This window comes from Rhipicephalus microplus, unplaced genomic scaffold (genome assembly GCF_043290135.1).
Source record: "Rhipicephalus microplus isolate Deutch F79 unplaced genomic scaffold, USDA_Rmic scaffold_48, whole genome shotgun sequence".
Taxonomy (NCBI): domain Eukaryota; kingdom Metazoa; phylum Arthropoda; class Arachnida; order Ixodida; family Ixodidae; genus Rhipicephalus; species Rhipicephalus microplus.
In genome coordinates this window covers 1-21951 of record NW_027464621.1, presented here as the reverse complement: position 1 = coordinate 21951, position 21951 = coordinate 1, and the positions used below count along the sequence as shown (strand labels likewise).

Below are 21951 nucleotides of genomic sequence, written 5' to 3'. Positions count from 1 at the left end.
TGACTTGTCACCACCTTCAATGCAGCGCGTTTGGAACGCGTTTGTGCTTCATGCCTTGGCAACGACTTGAGACACCACGTTCGATATGCGTTTGTGCTGCATTGGATGCTGTGGCAAGTCGAGATAAATTCAAGAGCATTACTGAATACGTATGACTCTCTGAAATGCTCGTCGTCTCAGCGCAGCACGGGAGGTAGGCGGCTTGCATGGTCGGCCAACTCTTGCGATCAAAGGGACGGTCACACCCACCACCAGCTTTTTTTCTTTGGTGGCATCTGTGCTGCCAGCGCTGACACCATGGCAAAGCACACCAGCACCACGACAATCTCTTGTTCTTTGCTTGAATCTAACTCCTTGACGCTCTTCGGAACGCTGTGCGAGAACGGACGAAAGCAAAAAATGCGGTGCACTCGGTTTGCTCCGCTCACTCAGATGGCAGCGATCAGCTGATCGGCGCTGGTCTCCAGAGTTCTCGCTGATAACGAAATCCGGACGCGACTCTCCGGTTTTGCGACTTTCGGTCATTCGCATGCAGCCTATGCCGGTGTGAATATCAGTCGCTTTTTGGTCGCCAGTCGCGAAGGTCGTGCGACCACTGATAGTCGCCTGTGTGCACCAGCCTTTACTCTTTTACACACAACCTGTAGAGGTGGTGACCATACAGGGCACACACAAACGTCCAATATTGAGGCGTGGTCACTGTACTCCAATGTGACACTAACGAGGCTCTTCCTCGTCGTGTGTGTGCCGCTGAGTGAGGGGTACCGAGCTTACGACAGCATACATAGAAAGGGCCGCCGCAGTAGCTCAAAACGGTTCCCCGAAGTGCTCACTCAATTAGCGGGGCGATTTGTGGCTGCCGCCGCTGTCCCTTCCAAGGAAGATGCTGCATTTGTCGTCATCTCGTGAAACAGCTTACAGCGTTGTGGCGGTACGGTGCCTTACCCTCCGGCTAGAAGGCACAATACATGGCAGATATAGGCCGGCAGCCGATCAGCAACTTGATTGAGGATCAAAAGAACGCCACTCCCTTATCAGCCCAGGTGCCAGTCGCAACAAGGGTTCGTATAATACAACCCTAGTTCACTTTTCCACACAATAACTGTGAACTTCTTAGCACTTTTAGTGCTACTGCATCAGTTTCTTTAGTCCCTCTGCGTAGAAGTTCGCTACCTGGGAATTTTTCGCTGTTCAAGTTGGTCGGTAAACATTTTTGGTACCCAGCTTGCACACACTTTGTGAATTCCAAGCATTTGGGTTATATTCATGTATATTGTAGAGCATTCAACCAAAGGAAATCTATCCACCAGACTACAAACTGTCAGTCACCAATTTAATCGCAATTCTCAGTCCCGTGTCCAGACCAGTTTCATTGGTCTAGACATTGGGCTCCACTCCACTCTTTATTCTGCACACTTGTGCGGCCATTTCTGAAGTATGGGCACCATTTTCTGACCTTTCCTTCACTCATCACTATTGGTCCATAATCTAGGCACAACCCCCATGAATTTGAGAAGCTGATGACTCATTTGCCTGCAAAATAGAATTACAGTTCTGACTGGCAGGAGCAACAAATCTCATGGACAGTTTCATCTTCATTGCCTGTCAAGCAGAGGACTACCAAGCCAGGACAACAATTACAGCACCTTACTTAAGAATGAAAAGATGGCCCTAGAGAAATAAATCTTGATTTGCAATCGGCCCTTTCTTTTTTTATCACCCAAGTATATCAGCAATTTAAAAATACAAGAAACCTTATTATTATTAGCCAAGTCACTCCCACCCATGACTACTGTTCCTCACATCATTTACACTATCAGCAACACTTCTGTAAAAATTGAAGATGCAAAAGTTCTGCCTTAATATGCTTTAAAATTGTGGTTGTTCATTTTCTACCATTTCATATCGTTCATCTGCACATGGCAAGTATATTGTAAAGGCCACAAATGCATATGCAGAGCTAGTTTTTAATTGATTCAAGACTGGTCTTTATTAATCTACAGCCCCTGTGCAGAAATTAAAATGGCAAACTCACCTGAACGAAAGCAACTGTCACCACAATAATGATAGCCTATAAAAAAGAGAACAAAATTAGACATTAAGCACCGATACACAGTTGATAAAAATATACAAAAAAAGGGCCACAGTGCCATGCTTGTTTTGCTTCAAACACTGTATGGCCCTTATTTTAAACCAAATTTAAAGACCATCCAATCCATCTTGCAACTACAGTGTGGCGACCTTCAATGTATCATACACAGCAACTGGAAACTCAAGAACACTGTCATCTCGACCATACCGATGCATATCGATTCGATTTGATTGATGTGGGGTTTAATGCCCCAAAGCTGCCATATGATTATTAGAGACGCCGTAGTGGAGTGCTCCAGAAATTTCGACCCCCTGGACTTCTATAATGTGCGCCCAAATCAGAGCCCACGGGCCTACAGCACTTTCACCTCCATCGAAAATGCAGCCGCCGCAGCCGGGATTCGATCCCGCGACCTGTGGTTCAGCAGCAGAGTACCTTAGCCAATAGACCACCACGACGGGGATACCGATGAACATTATGCAAATGACAAATAGCGTAGCTTGTCAATAGATGGACAGCAAAATCCTGGCTCACACAAAGGATTGTGGGCTATGGCGCTCGTCTGCATCGACTTCCGGTTCTAGATTCCATGCTGCCAGATGGCCATTCTTACCTGTGCCTTCACTTTGTTTCTTCCACCTAGCACTCGCGGAAGCCTTTTCTAACAAATTGCTACATAACACGTTGGAAGGCTATACAGCTTAAGTAAATAACAAATGCCGTCACTACGAGATAGTTATAATGGTAGAAGCAGTAACTTTTTTCATTCAAGTAGTATGCACCTTCGGACACATGCACATTGTTTTGCGGCAAAGGGTGTTTTCGCACATATCTTCTCGCATACAAAAATTTTTCTGCACATCATGTCATCATTTGTTCATTTTTTTTTATGTTGCTCACTCGTCGAATCATTTACCTATTTCTATGTTGCAAACATACCATCTCGGGTTCAATATAAAGAATGGCAACGGTAATCTGTTTCTTATTCAAAAAATCAAATGTGCTCACAGTTTTGTGGCTTTTTTTTTTCACCTCTCAATCTCCCTTTACGTGTCGTTCCCTCTTGCACTCGAACATCGATTGTGTTTCAATGCATGCTCAACATACATTTGTGAAACAGAGCCCCTAAGGATATCAGTAAGAGTACAACACACCCTATCAGTACTTCATGCTTGCGAGTCTGACATAATAGAGACCCCATACCATGCAACTTGTTGCTTCGAAAAAGACTTCAATCGTTTTATGTTATCCGATAACTTTAGGTGAGTGGTTGTTTTGTGCCATGGGCCTTTTACGCGCTCAGTTGTTTTTATAAATTTGACAAACAGGAGGAGATACAGAATATGCTGTGCAAATATACTGTATCGGCGTACTTGATGGGGGCAGAGTACGCATACTTATGTTGTCAACAAACGTATGTTGACATTTGGTCGCATAAGCTTACATGTGTGAGTGATTTTGAAGTGGCCACCATTTGCGGACGAAAACATTAATTGAGGTGATTTTGCAAAAGATTACCGCATGTTGCAAAGCATAAACGTGCTTGAAACGCACCTCTCACCATTCCTCAAGTTTGCCCTTCAATTCAACCACTGAAATACGTAATATATCATGTATCATTCGCAAAAGAGTTCAAGAAAACAACCATTGAACAGCCGGCAACAAAGGCATCGCAAAGCTCCACTTGTTTTCTTCCCCACTACACTGCGCAGCAAGGCACCTTGAAGTGCCGAAGGTATATGGCTCGAACCGGAAGTACTGTAGCAGACGACGTGCCGTTTTGCTATCCACCAATTCAGGTACTGGACTTTATGCAGCACCATGAGCTATCAAAAATGCTTCAATCAGCAATTAGCTTTTTCAATATGTCAGCTCCCTATCACAAAAAGTATAACAGTTAACAAGAAATCGGCATTTGCAAGAAGTCACTGCAGCCTTCCTATTCTGTTATTGACAGAGTGTTGCTCTAAAATTTGCATAGGTATATCTCGACACGTCTATGTCAATGTGGAGAGTCATAGTCATTCTTTACCACCTAAAAGAATTTTCGCGTTCACTTTTCATTCACTCAAACCATTGCGATGTGTACTCTCAACATAACAACCACATAATAATTACCCAATCAGTTAGCAAAACAGAAGTGCATAACTCGTCAGTTGACAGGAAACGTCAAAATAGGACTCTAAATAGGACTGATCGAAATCAGCAAAACTTTGACACCGTGGACATTCTGAGATAAACAATGTCAAAACTGAGCACGACAGTTTTGAAGGAGCAGACCCATATATTGAACTATGATGATCATTTGGTTAAATGCTTCTATGAAAACATAGAGTCAGCCATTAATAAAATGAAGACGTAGTATACTATTCTGAAGGGCGACATTAATGCCAGAGTAGGCAAGAAACAGACCGAAGAATGTCAATCTTCTCCATGCAGTGAAGGAGATTGACATTGGCTCTAGGAATTCCTGAGGGGAGTTAATAGTTGAGTTTGCAGAACATAATTTATAGATCTTGAATACATTCTACAGAAGATGAGCAAATCGTAAGTGGACATGGCGGAGCCCAAATGGCAAAACTAAAAATGAAATAAACTTTATTCTGTGTGCACACCCAGGCATTGTACAGGATGTAAAAGTAGTTGGAAAGATTCAATGCAGTGACCATAGAATGGCAAGAACTCGAATTCAACTAGGCCTAAAAAACACAGACATAAACTAATACAACAGAAGCCAGTTAATGAGCTAGCATATAGAGGGAAAGTACAGGAATTCAGAGTTTCACTTCAGGAAAAATTAGCGGCTCTAAACGAGGTAATGGACATTAGCATTGACGCAATGAACAATAATCTAACTATTATAATTAAAGAGTGTGCAATGAAAGTCAGAGGTGCAGTCACTAAACAAGAGTCTGGAAAACTATCCGAGGAGATGAAAAATCTTATTAAGAGACCACAAACCATGAAAACCTCAAATGCAACAGACAAAAAAGAGCTAACAGAGTTTTCGAATTTAATCAGTGGGCGTAACGTAGCCGACGTGAGAAGGTATATACATGGAGAGAATTGAGCAGGCTGTAAAAAGCGGCAAAAGACTAAAAGCTGCGAAGACAAAGTTCCGCATAGGCAAAAAACGGATGTATGCATTAAAGGACAAAGAAGGCAAAGCTACAACGAATATGAATAGGATAGTTGAGATGGCGGAGGAGTTATACAGAGAGCTGTACGGAAGGTGAAACAACCAGGATAATATTTTAAGAAGCAAAAATATCTCAGACGAATTTGACATCCTACCAGTAACAACAAGGAAAGTAATGAAAGCTCCAGAAGGAATGCAAAGAGGCAAAGCCGCTGGTGAGGATAATATAACAATGGACCTGCTGAAAGATGGCGGAGAGAGATTGTGTTAGAAAAACTGGCCATTTTATACACGAAATGTGTCCTGATAAGAAGGGTACCAGAATCTTGGAAAAAAGTTTCGCGCAAGAGCAGTAAGTGCTGTGTGCGGTGCTAGTATGTCGTTTGCTGAAGTTGTGGCCGCGCTCTTGATTGCCGCGAAGCGTGACCGAAGTCGCAGAATCTCAAGAAAGGTCGCTTTCCTTCGACGTTGAAAGAAATTGACGGGAATGATTTATAGTAATATAAATGTCACCTGAACCATTAGCTGGATTGCAGTTATTTTGCCTTCTCGTTAGATAACTAATTGCCCGCTTCGAGAAAAGTTTTTGGTGTCACCAGTTAAAGGCGCTTGTAAATTCTTTGTTCAGCTTATACGCACTGCGGCTCTAATCTGCACCAGTGCACATAACGTGTATATGCGCTCCACAAGGAAAAATACACTTTATCATGGCTAGGCTGAAAAAATGCGCTCGTAAAGAATACATGCTTTTTTAACCAGCGAAAACACAATGAGGTAGTATTTTATATAATCTTATTCCCTTTCATTTTTGACACAGCTTTCCATCTGAGCGTGGCCATTCATTATGTGGAGAATTTTCAAAGCACAGGCATGGCTGACCTTGCGGCGATCCAGAGCGGGGCGCCAACTGTAGCAGACGACAAACTAGCTCCGCCCGCAGCGTTCACTGGTGCTACGCTAAAGTAGTTGCCGCAGCCGGCCGGCGGTGGCGCCGAGCAGACGACATGCACTCCGGTGTTCCCTTTAACAGCGGACCCCTCCATACAAGTTTAGTGAGGATGGCACAGTGTATGGCCAATTATGACTGTCTGCTGGACTGTTCAATTAAGCAAGGTGCTCTCCCCAAAATTGAGCACACAACTTTGCACAAACACGGATGCACACACACAACTTTATTAGGAGACATCTTGAGCCCATCCATGCGATGCTTAGCATCTGTGCTTCGAAATAAACAGTGAAAGTTTGGTAAAACAAGTTGCAACGTGCACCCCGAAAAACTAGACTATTGCACTCCATACAAGAAATGTTTACTCCATAGTACTGTGCCAGCTACAAAAAAAAGGGGGTTCTTTTTTAGAGTGATTAAAAGTGACAAAACAATGTAAGCCGACAGCAAAAATATATTGACAAAAATAGTGCACATGACTTGTAACTAATCGAAATTTGATGAGCTGGAATGTCCATTACAAAATGAAGTTGTATTTTTGAGCTAACCTTGTTAAAAATGATCACACAAAATATAGAAAAGTAAAAAAATCTCCAAATTGTAACTGACATTTATTAGTCAACCAGTGTGGGGATTTACACAAACTAGTTAACAAAGACCTTTCAGCTCATCAAAGTCTCGACCGTCACTTGCCACAGCTGCATAAAAAAGCAAGACCTACAGCTGGCCTTTATACAATAAGCACTTTCCAGCAGTGCTTTCATTATTTAATGCAACGCTTCAACTGCTGAATGTCTCTCTTGCTACTTTTGTCACAAGTGATGATTCAGACCACACAAAACACATGTAAAGTGAGGTGAAAAAAAAAAAAAAAAAAGACTGATGAGAGAGCAACTGCAATGGAAAACTACATATATTTCAACTGCTTACTGGCCATAGCAAGTCTGATGCTACAGTAAAAGATTTATTGCTGCACAGTCAGCTCAAAAAGAGTAGTAGGGTGACACCTACAAATATCCCACATGTGCCTGTCAGACCTCTTATTGTACTGCCCCAGCAGTTTTATATGAAAAATGGACTTGGAGAATCAGAAACCAAAAAAAAAAAAAAAAGACAATGTCCTTGTGAGGAAAACAACATGGCAGGTATGATATACAAGCAGAGAACAGAGTTCATAAAAAAAGATGGTAAAGAAAAACAAAAACACATGACACTACGTGAAGCAGCTGGTTTAGTTAACCCCCAGGGAGCTCTGCCTGCCAAGCAAAGAACACTGACTGCACACAGCTGCTGCAGTAGTGACAGAGGGGAGGGTATGGGGAAGAGACTGTGACTGAAGGTGCTTTTTTGTTTGCCCTATGAGCAATACCGAACAGAACATTTCTTTAGGATGCTTAAATTCAAAAGAACCAATTTAATGCTTTCACTCTGCAGCTTTTGCTGTGCCTTGCGCACCACACCAGTAATCCTTAATTTAAGCAGTAGAACAAAGAGGACTGGCAACTTGTCAAGCTGCTCAATGCAACAGTTTCTGCCAATTTTCTTTCTTTGCTGGAATAAGAAAATATACATTTGGTATGATATGATTAAGCACATTAACTAAGTAAAAGTTATGATTATTTGCACAGTAACTGTGAAGCATATATAATTGGTGCTGAGTACAACCAGGATGAGTCACTAATAAATGAAAGTAATTCACATGAGCCAGAAAAGCTACCGAAGTCTCATGTATGAGTGACTGCAATTGATGGTTACAAACATAAATTTCCACAAAGTTAATATTATTGCAAATGAGCTCCGCTAGAAAACAATGACTAAGTAGTATAAAGCATTCACTTACAGCAGTAATGCTGAACGCATCATCAAATTGCTGCATGCAGACACTGACCACAGCAGATGCCAAAAGGAGGACAATGAGAGGATTCTTGAACTGTAGAAAGAAACGCACCATGTTAAAAAGATTGGCCCAATCAAACACATGACTGAAAAGTGACATGAAACATCACCACACAAGAGTAAAATTTTAGTGTGTGTGTGTGTGTGTGTGTGTGTGTGTGTGTGTGTGTGTGTGTGTGTGCGCGTGCATGTGTGTGTGTGTACAGATATATATAGATATCATAATAGCTACAAAGCAATTCTCATTAAGGGGGCAGACTGGCCTTTGGGACCAAAAAGTGACAAAAAAATTCATTTTTTAATATTGACATATTTGGGTTTCTGCAAGTATTTTTCTATCTTTTTTTTGTAATGTCATTCTAACTGTCTAGATTCTTGGTGCTGTTAACGTGCAGAACCTGTGAAAAAATGGGGAACCGACTTCGAGGCTTCTTTATAATTTGCCGGCAGCTGTGTTAGAAGCTCTGTTACGAATTTATGAGCACCTTTACGAGGGTTGCAAAACATGCGCACCATGAATGTTACTTTTTGAAGAAGCTGTGTTTTCAGTTTTTTTTTTATTTTTCTCAAAAAAGTAAATTTACGACTGTTCAATTTTGAGGCCTCGATGTCTCTGCAGCTAGGGCAGGTACAACAATAATTCTTTTTGCAATGGAAACCTGTATGTGTGTAGAATGCAAGTATTGGAGCAGAATTTAGAGCACAAGCCTTTTTAATCATTTACTCATCAAAATTGTATCACAATTCCAACTGCTTTTGAAAGTGGATAGTTCATTTTGCTGTAAAATAACCAAGAAAGGCCTATAAACAAAAAACTCTTGCATATTTCAATCTATAGTCCTTAGTCTATTGGCATATCTTAAAAATCACTTTTAATTAAGCACTTTTTTTTTTCCTATGGCAGCCTTAAACAATAGGGGGTAACACAATTCCAAGTGCTTTTGAAAGTGGATAGTTCATTTTTGCCGTAAAATAACCAGGAAAGGCCTATAAACAAAAAGCTCTTGCACACTTTCAATCTATAGTGATTAGTCTATGTTGGCATATCTTAAATATCACTTTTAATTAAGCACTTTTTCTATGGCAACGTTAAACAATAGGGGGTGAACTTAAGTTATCTCAGGAATAAGATGAGCTACAGGAAAAACTAATTACATATTTAAAATCAGCAGAAAAAACTGCATAATACTATGCAGTTTGATCAAGATCACTGAAGAAATAAACAAAAAATGTCTGAGATCAGTCTGCCCCCTTAATTGCAAATGTTGTTCCTAACTTAGTATTCTCTGCAATGATATCTAAACATAATATCACCCAAATACAAAAGATGTTTTAACACATTAAGCTACTTTTCAAATGAAAACCATAAGGCAACACTTAGAACAAGATGATCATTGTAAACAAAACATAAAATATGCAACATGAACTTCACTATCGACTACTCCATGTACATAAGCAGTCTCAGGGCTACAAGTAAGACGAATGTACATAGCATAGAGAGGATGCTGTCTTGACCATATCCAAGAAATCAAAGTAAATAGCGTGTCTGCTATGCAACGATAGATTACTATGCAGCACGGTTATTCGGTGTTGTGGCTACAGTGCTGGGCCACAACACCGACAAATATGAAAAATTTCCCTAACCAATCAATAGATAAGGCATTCTTGAATTACAGAGGCACATAACTGTGACTGCATTCTATTTTCTCCTATTTAAATGTGAACTGAATAATTCCTGTACGACATAGTTTTTCACACATGATATCTGCAAAGTACTTACAATTCCTTTGTTAAGACTCTGCAGAGTCCTGCAGAGTCTGAACAAGAAGAGACTTTCCTTAACAATATAATGGTCCCTTTTTACGATTCGCAAGTGCACTTCTGTGCACTGCATATTTGAACAAGAAATGGCGGCACCTGTTGTGCTTCAAGTGGACTCGCGGTCCTAGTTGAACGTACTGGGCCTTGTCTACTATGAGCGTTTATATCAAGACAGCTGACTCAACATTTTCTATGTCTTGCCAAAGCAAAATGCGCTTGAACAGGTTATTTGTACTAAATGACAAGCCACTATTGGTTCTTCAAAATGCATAGCAGAAAAGCTGGCTTTACAATTTTGAAATAGGTCTACTATAAAAAACCAAGTTGTGGCTTTCAATGCTACATGCTGCTTCAACCAGCATTAGGACATCGATGTTCATTCTCATTTACCTGTGCCTGTATGCTTTAAGAACAACTGCGCAGACTTAAATTTCATATTTGTGTACATTTTTTTTTTCTATGAAAGTCAGCGTAAACGCAATGTAGCTTGAAAGATCCACAAAAAGACCGTACCAAAAAACAGGTACACACCTGGTCTAGGTACTTCTTACATAGTGGCTCTTCCTGGCGCACCTCAAACTCATTGGCCCCAACAGTGAGGAGGCGACGGTGCGCCTCATGCCAGGACAGGCCCCGGCGGAGGTCCGTGCCGAGCCGATCGGCCACCTCTTCAAAGGGTAGCTGGCAGGCCTCCTCAGTGCGCATTCCCTCAGCTGCCCCTTGGCCCAAAGGCAGTACCTCCGAGTCGTTTTCAGAGTCGGAGGCGCCACCTCCACCCACCTCCTGCATCACACGACACCAATTTTTTTTTCTCACAAGAAACAAGGCATTAAAGCGTTGCTTTAGAGTAAAAGCGTAAACACAGTTGGACATTGACCACCTAAGGGAGCATGCCAATTGCACGGTAAAAGTGATGGCACATATCTTCCGGCACAGGTTAACCAGCTCATGTGTGTCACTTTTTGAAAAAGTAAGGATTAATTATTGACGAAACCAGCAACCAGACAGCGAGGGAACTATTCGAAGCGTTTCAAATTAGAGGTAATGAACCCCCCCCCCCCTCCCTGGGCCAGTGGCACACTAATTGTAATAATAATAATATCTGGGGTTTAACGTCCCAAAACCACTATATGATTATTGGAGATGCGGTAGTGGAGGGCTTCGAAAATTTCAACCACCTGGGGTTATTTAACGTGTTCAAGGGCCTACAATCTGAGCACATGGACCTTCAGAATTTTCCCTTCCATGGAAGATGCAGCCGCTGCAGCCGGGTTTCCATCCCGTAACTTGCGGGTCAGCAGCCGAGTGCCTTAGCCACTAGACCACCATGGCGAGGTGACACATCAATTGTGATATACAAATCTGAGATACGCTTTTTCAATGGACAGCTTTTTGTGATGACATGTATGGTACCACTTTTTGCCGCCTCTGCACACATGCTTAGAAGTTTACTAGTTTTCCAGATTTTGCTGACAGTAAAGAGTTGATAGTTGGTGCTCCTTTGCGTCCTTTCATATTTGAAACATTGCACCAGAAATAACATGTTCCTCCAACTTAGGCCCCCATTCGCCCAAGAACAAGTAGTCCTATAATGCTGAAGTACCTGCTGAGGATCCCAGCCACAGCGTTCACATTTTGATGTAGGTGAAATGCCCGAGGCTCGTGTACTGTGAAATATCAGTGAATATTGAACAATACCAGACGGTCGAAATTTCCAGACTACAGCGTTCCACACTCATATAGTGTTTTGGGCACGTAAAACCGCAGATATTATTATTACCCGCAATGGAAGTGCACAGTCATCTACAGGTGATTACAGGGACACGTACCTTTAACACTTGCAATTTTGAGGATCTATAACGTACAATTGAGCACACAAAATTAGTACCTAAAAGTTATATTTACTAAGTAATGAACTTACATTTAAATACATTACATCTTCATGACATTTCTGACTGAACGTAAGCTGCACAACTAAGTGACAAGTACAAAGTATATTGAAGAAAGGGAGTTAGAATACAGATACTGCGATTTGCGCACAGCTCCATGCAGCCACTATTAAGAATATTAAGAATAAGTGGGTAGAAATAACTAGAAGGAGGTTATCTGATTGGTGGCTACAATCAAGGCACGAGTGAAAATTTAACCTTCCACTGCAAAAGTGTCAGTACTTAACTTCACCATTTAAAGAAAAAAAAAGATAAATCAAGTTTTTGTTCACTATGTATTACGACTAGGTGGCGTTAGTCGCCGTTCGATCTAAAGGGTACAGCCATATCAATCTATCCATCCATTTACTATACAGTGCATGTTTTATCAAAAAGAGCTACAACTTCATTCAAACTGCCTCTCAGAGATGGGAACTTTTGAGCATACTTGCGTCAATTTCAATCTCACTGCGGCCCAGGTGCTTACACATGGTCACATTAAAGCATATCATCACTTCATTCTGCTCGACATACATTGTGCTAACTGCAACAGAAAACATCAAGCATAATAAAAGAACGTTATTTGCACACTGGGCCTTCGTAAGATATTACGAACAATATGGAAACTAGAAAGCTAGGCAAAAAGGTTAGGCCCGGCCAGACCAAAGCGCGACTGTCGCACGCCAGTACGTCCTAAATCGATTGTTTTCGTCAGCGGCTCATCGATAAAGCTTTCGACTATCCCGGTACGTGTCGCAAGCCGGTGTCTATATTTACGCCAGCTTACCGTACGGATCAATGTCGTTCCTTGGAGCATGCGGCGGCTCGCAGCCCACGGTTTTGCGAGCGATTTTCGCTTGCGAAAAGACACATCTGCTAATGATCCAGTCATCGTGAAACCGCACCCAACAGAAATCTTGAAAATGGGGCCGAATATGGTTAATCTACTGGTACAAATGACATAATTTTGATAAAAACGGGGCTAGATCGTGCGATCGTACATGAGCATGAAATCAACGTCTTTTTTCAAGAGGCACTGCCTTAGTTAGCTTGGGACAGCGTGGAGAAACTGACCACAGCACTAGCAGAGACAGCGCCTACTGGCCCGTGAGCACGAGCATCGCAGTATGTAGCATGGTACTTTCATTACCTGTGCCGGGCCGGCTGCGCGGTTCAGACGATGCGGCAACTCCAAAAGATGCCGCCGTCCAGAGCGAACACACTGAAAGTGTTTAATCTCCAATGCTTCCCGTCTTCTTCAAGTGGCTACCATGCCACATCCAAACAGTAAACTGTCTCGCCAATCTACGACTTGTGCAACCGAAACATGCTTGATGCCAACAGAACCACATTAGCCGTTTTTATTCAGCCCCTCCACTGCAGCATGGGAAAGGTTGCAACCAATTATACATTCTGCACAGGACATGACGTAACACAGTGGGACAAACGAGGCACCATAGGCGACAATCCATTAAAAAACGAAAGGCCGGAAAGGAGGAAACGAAAAGAATTATTGACAAAAATAAATAACAGCTCACCGGGAGGCTGTGCTGGGCGTTTTGCCTCGTTGGCGATCCCTGGTAATGAACTTGTGTTGCTAGCTTTTCGTAGTTGGTCTTCATGCCGGATCTGCAGCACCTTTTGTTATTTTGTTTGTTTTTACGACAGTTGCATGCGCGGAGCGTTGACGGCAAGCTACACGCCCCGGTGTAGACAGAGACGCACTGCACACCAGAGAACACTTATTGCTGCACACGGTTTGAACATGATGCTCAAACCCAGCAACGCCGAGATGGCACTGCTGAACGCACCATCCGCGCAACGCCCAACAACGCGCTTGCCTTTCCACACGACGCTCGGCAGGAAAAAAAAAAAAAAGACAGAGAATGCGAAATCAGTTGTTTTGCATAGCGCAGTGCACCGTTATTTCGAGCTTTTGTGTGAAAAATAAATGACGATGTAGGCACGCTACAGAACGCTTCGTTGATCACCTCGCACGCATCGTAACTACGGCAACTACGATACCTCGAGTCGTGACGTACCAAAATTTGTGCACACTTTTGAAATTGTAGATAACATTTGACCTACTAGTTCCGCAAGTCAAAGACCACGTTTGCGTTATGTTTTTTTGATCTAAACGCGGAAAACTGAAGCTCATAGTTGAATACTTTTTTTTTTTTCATTAAAGCTAGATAGTGGTCTGCTCACAGAACACCTACCATCGCTCCGGTTCGCTTGCAAAATGGCAAGCTTGGGCAAGATTTCACCATATGAGTGTTCAGTGCCTTCATAGAAATAAATGCTTCCGTCTGCGTAGTAATCTCGGGACGATCAAAGGCGCGACCGGTTTCTCATCAAATAGCATCATGTGCTATCAAAACTGCGGCGAGTGTTGACTCTTCGGCTGCGTGTATGAAGTTGTACTCCACTGAAAGTTTGTTCGCGCTTATGTGAAGTGCGGACATGGCTGCGGATGAATGTTACATGTTTTCTCAAAGCGACCTGCCAGCATCATGTTTCGGACTTATTGAGGAAATTCGGAGGCAAGGAAAGCTATGTGACATCACGCTCAAGGTGAATACCTGGTGTTCGTTGCCTTTTTTGTTTAAAAAATAAGTGCTTGGAAAAAGCTGAAGCTTGGCTCTTTTTGGTTACCTAGGTGGACGATGAAATCTTCACTGCTCATAGAATCGTCCTGGCCTCCACGATACCGTACTTTTACGCTATGTTCATGCACGATATGATGGAAAGCAAACAAAAGGAGATTACCATTCGTGGCATTGAGGCCTCGTAAGTTAATATGTCTTCTTTGGGTGTAAGGAATATTTATATTATTTTGTATTTCAGGGCACTGGAAGCTCTCATTAATTTTGCGTATAGCGGTAAGGTGAATATCACAGCCGCCAACGTGCAGTCGTTGCTCGTTGGTGCTTCATTTCTGCAGCTACTCAAAGTAAGGGAAGCGTGTTCGGAGTTCCTTGTTAAAAGGCAAGTGTCTTAATTTCATTTGCCCCAACTTCCATGGTGACGAGTTGCCGCATATCTTTCGCAGGCTTCATCCCGCCAATGTCTTGGGCATACGTTCGTTTGCGGACACCCTTGGCTGCCCTGGCCTGGTCGAGGCCACTAACAAATTCATTCAGAAGCACTTTCTGGATGTCTGCCAGTCTGATGAATTCCTTGCTCTCCCTCTGCAAGACGCGATTGAAATCATTGGCTGGGACCAGCTCTATGTTGTTTCTGAGGAGCAGGTAGTACAGACGTTTTCTTCGGCTGGAAAAAGAAATATTTGAATGGTTTCTTTGTGCGAGCAATATCAACATTGCCCCTACACTTCACTAGGGCAAGAATGAAAGGCAGTGATTGCCATATGTGCTCTGAATACTATGCATGCTGCAGAATATTTGCCCCTTGAAGATAATTAGTTTACATGTACTACCAACAGATTTCTAATTTTACAAGCTCTCTTAATTGTTCTCATCATATCAAGAAGAGATGAGAAACAAACTAAGTTTCAGTGTTGAAATGGTAGATGAGCAACATGCAGATCAGCTCTGCTAGCAGGTCATCATATTACAAAACTTTGTGCATGTAGCTGTTGTTGGGAAATGCATGCTTAACCAAAGGGACTCATCTTTCTATCACATTTATCATTCCTGCCTTCTATATGTCCTGTGCATCATTCAAACATAAACACTGATTCTAGTTTATGCATGAGGCAAGTAAAATAGATCTACAATCAACCACAAAAGTATAGGGACCACGTTAGCTCGTGACCAAGAGCCTTTTTGGGACATATCCACTATGTCAGATCGAGAACAGCGCTAAGCCCAAGACTCATTCATTCTTTAATTGATAGCCTAGTTATTTTTCCACTGAGCATGGATATTTGCTTCTTTATAGAGAGCAGTTATCAGGGTAAGTGTTACCAGTCACTATCTTTCTCACAAAGGGATATATACTTTGATTGTGCTATATTCATTTCATTCTGTTGTCAAAGTTCAATTGTGACACTCATACCTCTGATAAGCACATTGCATCAAAACAGTGAATTAACCATGTGCTGCCTGGTAGAAAAAAATTGACATGACAGTGTGTAAGAAGATCCATTTCCGGCCCAGCACTGTGGTCGGCGGTGAATGGAGCTTTGCTAGGCGGCATGGACAGGCAGTTAGGCAGGTGCCTACGTGGTCGATAAACTTTTGTGGTTGACTGTGCATTGTGTGACAAATTTTGCGGAGAATAGGTTGAATTTTTTGTTATTTCATATAAGTATGTACACCGAAAATTGTATTTTTTTTGTTAAATGAATAGTAGTGAATAGTAGACTACCATATTATTGTACTCCAGTATATCTGTCATAGTGCTTTTAATGGTAATAGCCATTATGCAGCAATCTTTTCAGCAAGTCATTAAAGCCTTGATGATCAGTAGTTGTGTTGATGCTAAGAAAAAGCATTCCCATTGCTGATACTCTGGCAATAGTCATTTCACTTCTAGATGGCTATTTCACAGGTAACACAATACAAAATTTGCCTGCCATGGAAGCTGGGCAGGTAAGATGTTGGACTACTAAGGTCAAGGATGTGAGTTTGATTCCTGGCTGGGACTGGCACATTAAAATTGAGTAAAAATGCAAGGACACACGTGTGCTATAGGTGGTGAAATTTATCTCAAGTCCACCACTGTGGCATGCTTCATAATCATACCATGGTTCTGACATGTAAAGCTTCGGAATTAATCATCAATTTACTGCAAAAACTCAATACTTCAATATTTGGATCAGAATTATAGTCGAGAGGGGTCCACCCCATATTATTGAAGCACAGCAGCTGATCACCTTCATAAAGAAAGGAACAGTTCCACTTATGCACTCGGCAGTGTTTTCTAAAAGCAGGGTCACCAGCCATTTGGCTCTCAAAGTCATTCTGGTGCCCATTGGTACAGGTGTCTGTGTATCCACCTTTGAAGAGAAAACATTGCATACATATATTAAAGTTTAATCTTGCTCACTAAAGTCGTGGTGCATGCCGTACATCGTCTGTCCTTATCTTGCATCCATCGTGAACTTACTTACAGCGCAACACCAGAAAAAATACAGGCTCTAACCACTGAGCTATCACAGCGGCCTTCCCTCCATTCTGTGATAGCTCAGTGGTTAGAGCATCGAACGCGTTATTCGAAGGTCGTAGGTTCGATTCCTGCTCACCGCTGGTTATTTTTTCACCCACTTTTCTTCTTACTTACATTCCATTGGTTCTAATAACTTCCCCTATACATTCCTTGGTATTACTGTCTGTTAGATCTCATTAATATTGTGTCAAAACACAGAAAACGAGCCCTTTTATATATATATATATATATATATATATATATATATATATATATATATATATATATATATATATATATATATATATATATATATGAGATATAACAGACAGTAATGCCAAGGAATGTCCAGGGGAAGTTATTAGAACCAATTAAATGTAAATAAGAAGAAAGAAAAGTGGATGAAAAAATTACCAGCTGTGAGCAGGAATCGAACCTACGACCTTCGAATAACGCGTTCGATGCTATAACCACTGAGCTATCACAGAGCATCGAACGCATTATTCAAAGGTATATATATATATATATATATATACACACACACACACACACACACACACACACACACACACACACACACACACACACACACACACACACACACACACACACACACACACACACACACACACACATACATGGGGTGGCCAGTGAATGGTTGTGCAGCACGAGCAGTCGGTGTTCTTAAATAAGAAACTGGCTAGCAGACCCTGCCTGCATCGGCATTGCAAAGCTCAAGTTAGGGTGAGCATAGGAGACGATGGGGTGGGATATTGCGCATGCACAATGGGGGTGTGATGCATAGAGGAGAGGGGGGGGAATGGTGGGAGGAGCAAGCGTAGACTAGCAGATGCTGTCGGCGTTGCAGTATGAGAAAGGGGAGGAGCACAGGAGAGGAGGGGGTGTGCATGTGCACCTGCTTTATATTCACATTTGAAGGAAAGGAGTCTAGAGGGGAAAGTAGCGCATGCGCCGTGAGAGCAGAAGCGAGAACACAGGTGAAGCACAAGCAGGCAGTAGGAGAGAAGTGAAGAGAGTAACGTGTAGCTGTTGGAGAGAGGGAAGGAGGAGAGTTGCACATGTGTAGTCAGGAAGGGTCTTATGAAGGTACCCAAGTATGGATGCTTAGAAAACAGGGCAGGAAAGATCCTTGTTTCGCAGTTAGAGAATGTCTATTTTCGGTGCTTTTTTTTTCTCCTCCTTAGCATGATCGCTTATTTACCTTCAAATGTTGCACCAATTAACCCAACATCTCATGTCTCAGGACCATTGTGCTGAAGTTGCACATCAAGTTCATTTAATGTGGTAGGCCTCGTGCTGTGGCAGATACATGTGCCAAGCTTTTTGTATCCAACTTGAAGATAATGCTGTGACATGCACTTTTTCTGCGTTGCCAGACTTTCAGGTTTAGGCAATCATCATTTTGTGCTGGCGGACGACTGTCAACAGCTGTTTCTCACACTCTTCACTCACTGGCTTTCTTCTCAAAAGGTGTAACTTCCAAGTGTGCTAGAAATGCTGCAGTGTAGTTATAAGCTTTTTTCACTTATTGGGCTCACCTCAAACCTAGTATGTTATCTATCCCTATATGTGCATGTTGTATTTTACCCTGACCCCTTGTTTTTTCCAAGTTGGTGTGCTTGTTGCTCCATTCAGCGAAACCTGCTTTTCTTAATATTTTTTACAGTGCTGTTTTCTATTTTAAAAAGTGTTGTCAGTTGCTGATGCTGTAAAATACCACCACAGTAATTTATGAATTTGATTGATGGCAGATCTACCTGTTGAATACCGTATGGCTTTGTATCCAAAATCTCGTGTAATCCTTACTTCTGGCATTTACATTTTCATCACCTTGGCAGAAAAACTGTCCACCTGCACTGTTCCTCTTTTGCAGGTATTTGAAGCAGTGATGTCATGGGTGCTGTATGACCGTGAAAACCGGGGAGCAATTTTGCCAGAGGTGTTGGCACATGTGCGATTGCCACTGCTGAGCCCCCAGTTTTTGGCAGACCGGGTAGCTGCAGAGCCTTTAGTGCGTGGTTGCCACCGCTGTCGTGACCTACTAGATGAGGCACGAGACTATTTGCTCATGCCTGAGCGTCGGCCGTTGTTGCAGGGTTTTCGCACCCGACCTCGCTGCTGTCCTGATGTGGTAGGTCACATCTATGCCGTTGGTGGTCTCACTAAATCAGGTCAGTACCATTGTTTGAATGCTGTGTCATAAAATTGCTTATTATGTGAGCACCAGAAAAGTTCTGGCTTACCTATCCTGTTGGCTGCACTGCTAACCAGATTCGATTCCCAACCACAGTGACGACATTTTGACGGTGGCAGAATGCAGAAGGACCCGTATGCTTATATTAAGTTGTCTGTTAAAAAAAAGAACTAAAAAGTCGAAATTAATTTGAGGTGGTCCAGTACAGTATGCCGCATCATTGTATTGTGAATTTTGCATTCAAGACCCCAGAATCTTTTTCAGTTTTGGCTTAACAGTCATGTCAATAGTATGTTTCTCAATGTTTGACCACAAAAACAAGTATTTGCGGGTATTTTGTGAGGGTCACAGCTTTTAAGATGCTTCTGTTTGTATTGAATAGCTAAGAATAAGTGGATATCCACTGTAGTTTATTTACTTATAATCGATGACAACTTACAGTTAATCCTTGTTTCTGTCCCATTTTGTATAGTTTCCATGTACCCACACTCGCTACTGGCAATGCCAGAATGGCCTTATATAGTTGTCAAGCTTTTATACCTTTTTATACCTGTTAATACTTTTCAGAAAAAATTTTTATGAACAAATTTCATCTAATACACGAGTTCTAAAACTGAGTTCTGCAGAACACTGGGCTCCCCCCCCCCCTCATTTCCCCCCGCTTGCTTCCAAATGTCATGGTGTTAAGGTAAAAGTTAGGGGTTCCACTGCACTCTGAAAAAGCTGTTGGTGTACCCCAAGACCACAAAGTTTGAGAACACCTGATCTAGTACATTCACAAACTGTGATTGTATGATATGCATTCAGCCTGGTAAATTCCCCACGAATAAAGGGCAGCTTGTCGTAAGAGCTTCTCCTCGGTATTCGCGTAAACATCTCCTGTGAAGATGCCAGCACACGCTCGTGCACTGTTTCTTTATCTAGTACCAGTGAATCTGCAGAAATCTTGCTGGTTGTTGCACATCACAGTCACAGCTGAGCTGTAGCAAACTCTGTCATAAGCACCTTCACCTATCTGACAGCATATATGGCATAGTGCAGTAGAAGCGTACTGCAAATCATTAGTATCTGTTTACCTAAACATACTACCGTTACCCACCATTTTAGGACATGTCACTGGTATTGAACCCCTCATCTACACCAGTGCTGCATAGTGCGTGTTCTCCCAATGGTTTGTTCCATCCTGAAATGTTTGCTACCATATTTACTTATTCTACACTACATTCTATATTTATCGCCCTTACCCAGCGCCTCTGCCAAATGTGATGGAGCTAGGTCACTTTAATGGTTATTCACAAGATATAGCAATAGCCAACCAAGATGGCTGAGGAGCACCATGAGCAAGTGCATTATGCACGTTTGTCTTCATTTTCAGAGAGGATGGCACTAGCTCTTGTTCATGTTGCTAAATAACAATATTTCATGCATTTTTGTACCAAAAAACTTAAAATGTCCTACAGGTACAGCATCAAGTGAGCGGGTTTTGAACAACTAGGCAGCCTATTCATGCTAGCTCTGCAACTATTTGCAGCTTTTCGAACGTTCATGTTTCTATCTGAAAAGTACCTTAAAAGTACATTGTCAATTGTATACAAATGTAGTGAGTTGGTAGATGAAGTCCTGATTCACAAGGTGCTTGATTGGGCTGGTTGGTGCTGCATGGTAGACAAACAAAGTGCTTAACAGTGCAAACAACAGGAGGGGATAGAAGAGACGAGAACAGAGTGCTCTGTTCTCGTCTCTTCTATCCCCTCCTGTCGTTTGAGCTGTTAAGCACTTTCTAAGTCCTGATAATCTTGATCAGGATTCATTTGATCTGCATAAGGTGTGTAGTGTGGTAATGGGTTTTTAAAATTTGCATCAAAAGTGAATGTCATTGGTGCTACAGCCTGGGCTTGCGACAACCTCTGCCCACTCTGCCTATAATGGGCAAGCAATAAACAATCTAGTCTTCAGGGGCAGAACACCTGTGCTATTTGCACCATTGTGCGCCAAGCTCGCTTACCTGTGCCGAACCACTCCTGCTGCACCAAACTCGCCTATCAGTGCCGTACTGTGCCTCAGCACCAGAGTGCAGCTGCAAAATGCGAAAGCCATCAAGCCCCGTGCCTGGAAGCATGGCTGCAACATTGTCTTTTTGGTTGGATTGAAACCTATAGTTTCCGTTTCACAAAGACTGTGATGGCTCCAGGAGCAGCTGTGAACTTTGATCTTAAGGGCACGATGATGGCAGGCATCAGTGAAAATAGCTTGTGAACCCTTCCACGTGCTACAGTCTCAACACGAAGAGACTGTGCGAAGAGAATCTCTTCCTGTTTTGTAAAGTTACGCTATATCGAATTTAATAGAGTTGGCTGCCAACCTTACAGTTTGTTGCAATAAGATTCATTAGTTCGCCATTCTGGTTAAACTTTTCTTATAACATGATGGCAGCGTTGGGGAAATAAATCAAGGATGGTAGTAACGGCGCACGAAAGAAGGCTGGTGGTGTCCATTTCTTGGAACAGCCTAGCTAAGACAGGTGCATTGTGCACATGACTGCTCATTGAGTGTATGCGCATATTCTCGTTCATTTGGCCACTGTGCTTCGTGCTTATCGACGTGGCGGTTGACACTCGCGTGATCAGGTGAAAAACAAAAAATAAACATGAGCGGCTGTACGTAACTATAAACACAGTTGCACCGCAAGTGTGGAGCAGTGAATGCTATAGCACCAAATTGTAAGGTGAGATTGGTGCTAACTCATTTGGATACGATCTCACGTAACTGTTCAAAATGCTGGTGTATGAGAATACGACCACT

The 21951-nt window shown here is 42.2% G+C and overlaps 2 protein-coding genes across 7 annotated transcripts in view; one reads left to right on the top strand and one right to left on the bottom strand.

Annotated features, from left to right (window-relative positions):
• SPoCk (secretory pathway calcium atpase) overlaps positions 1–13669 on the bottom strand; it is a 147395-nt gene extending 133726 nt beyond the window's left edge. For 4 of the 5 annotated variants that reach the window (XR_012889277.1, XR_005110564.2, XM_037428731.2 and 1 more), the window contains exons 1-4: positions 13361–13669; positions 10426–10677; positions 8018–8107; positions 2036–2071 (exon numbers count right to left, since the gene is read on the bottom strand). Coding sequence is in view for 3 of the 5 variants with exons in the window: in XM_037428731.2 (XP_037284628.1) it covers positions 2036–2071; positions 8018–8107; positions 10426–10677; positions 13361–13444 (462 nt within the window). In the remaining 2 variants the exon portion in view is untranslated. Of the gene's footprint in view, positions 1–2035; positions 2072–8017; positions 8108–10425; positions 10678–12972; positions 13240–13360 lie in introns of those variants that run through there. The other variant, XM_037428733.2, reaches the window with a different exon arrangement.
• Positions 13670–13874: 205 nt separating this feature from the next.
• LOC119177287 (Kelch like family member 18) lies at positions 13875–19126 on the top strand (the record flags this gene model as incomplete). Of its 2 annotated transcripts, XM_075884780.1 has the most annotated exon segments (5): positions 13902–14396; positions 14482–14612; positions 14670–14810; positions 14875–15073; positions 18829–19126. In XM_075884780.1, coding segments are annotated over 5 exon segments (880 nt in total), but the record flags the coding sequence as incomplete, so codon positions are not given.
• Positions 19127–21951: the final 2825 nt, after the last annotated feature.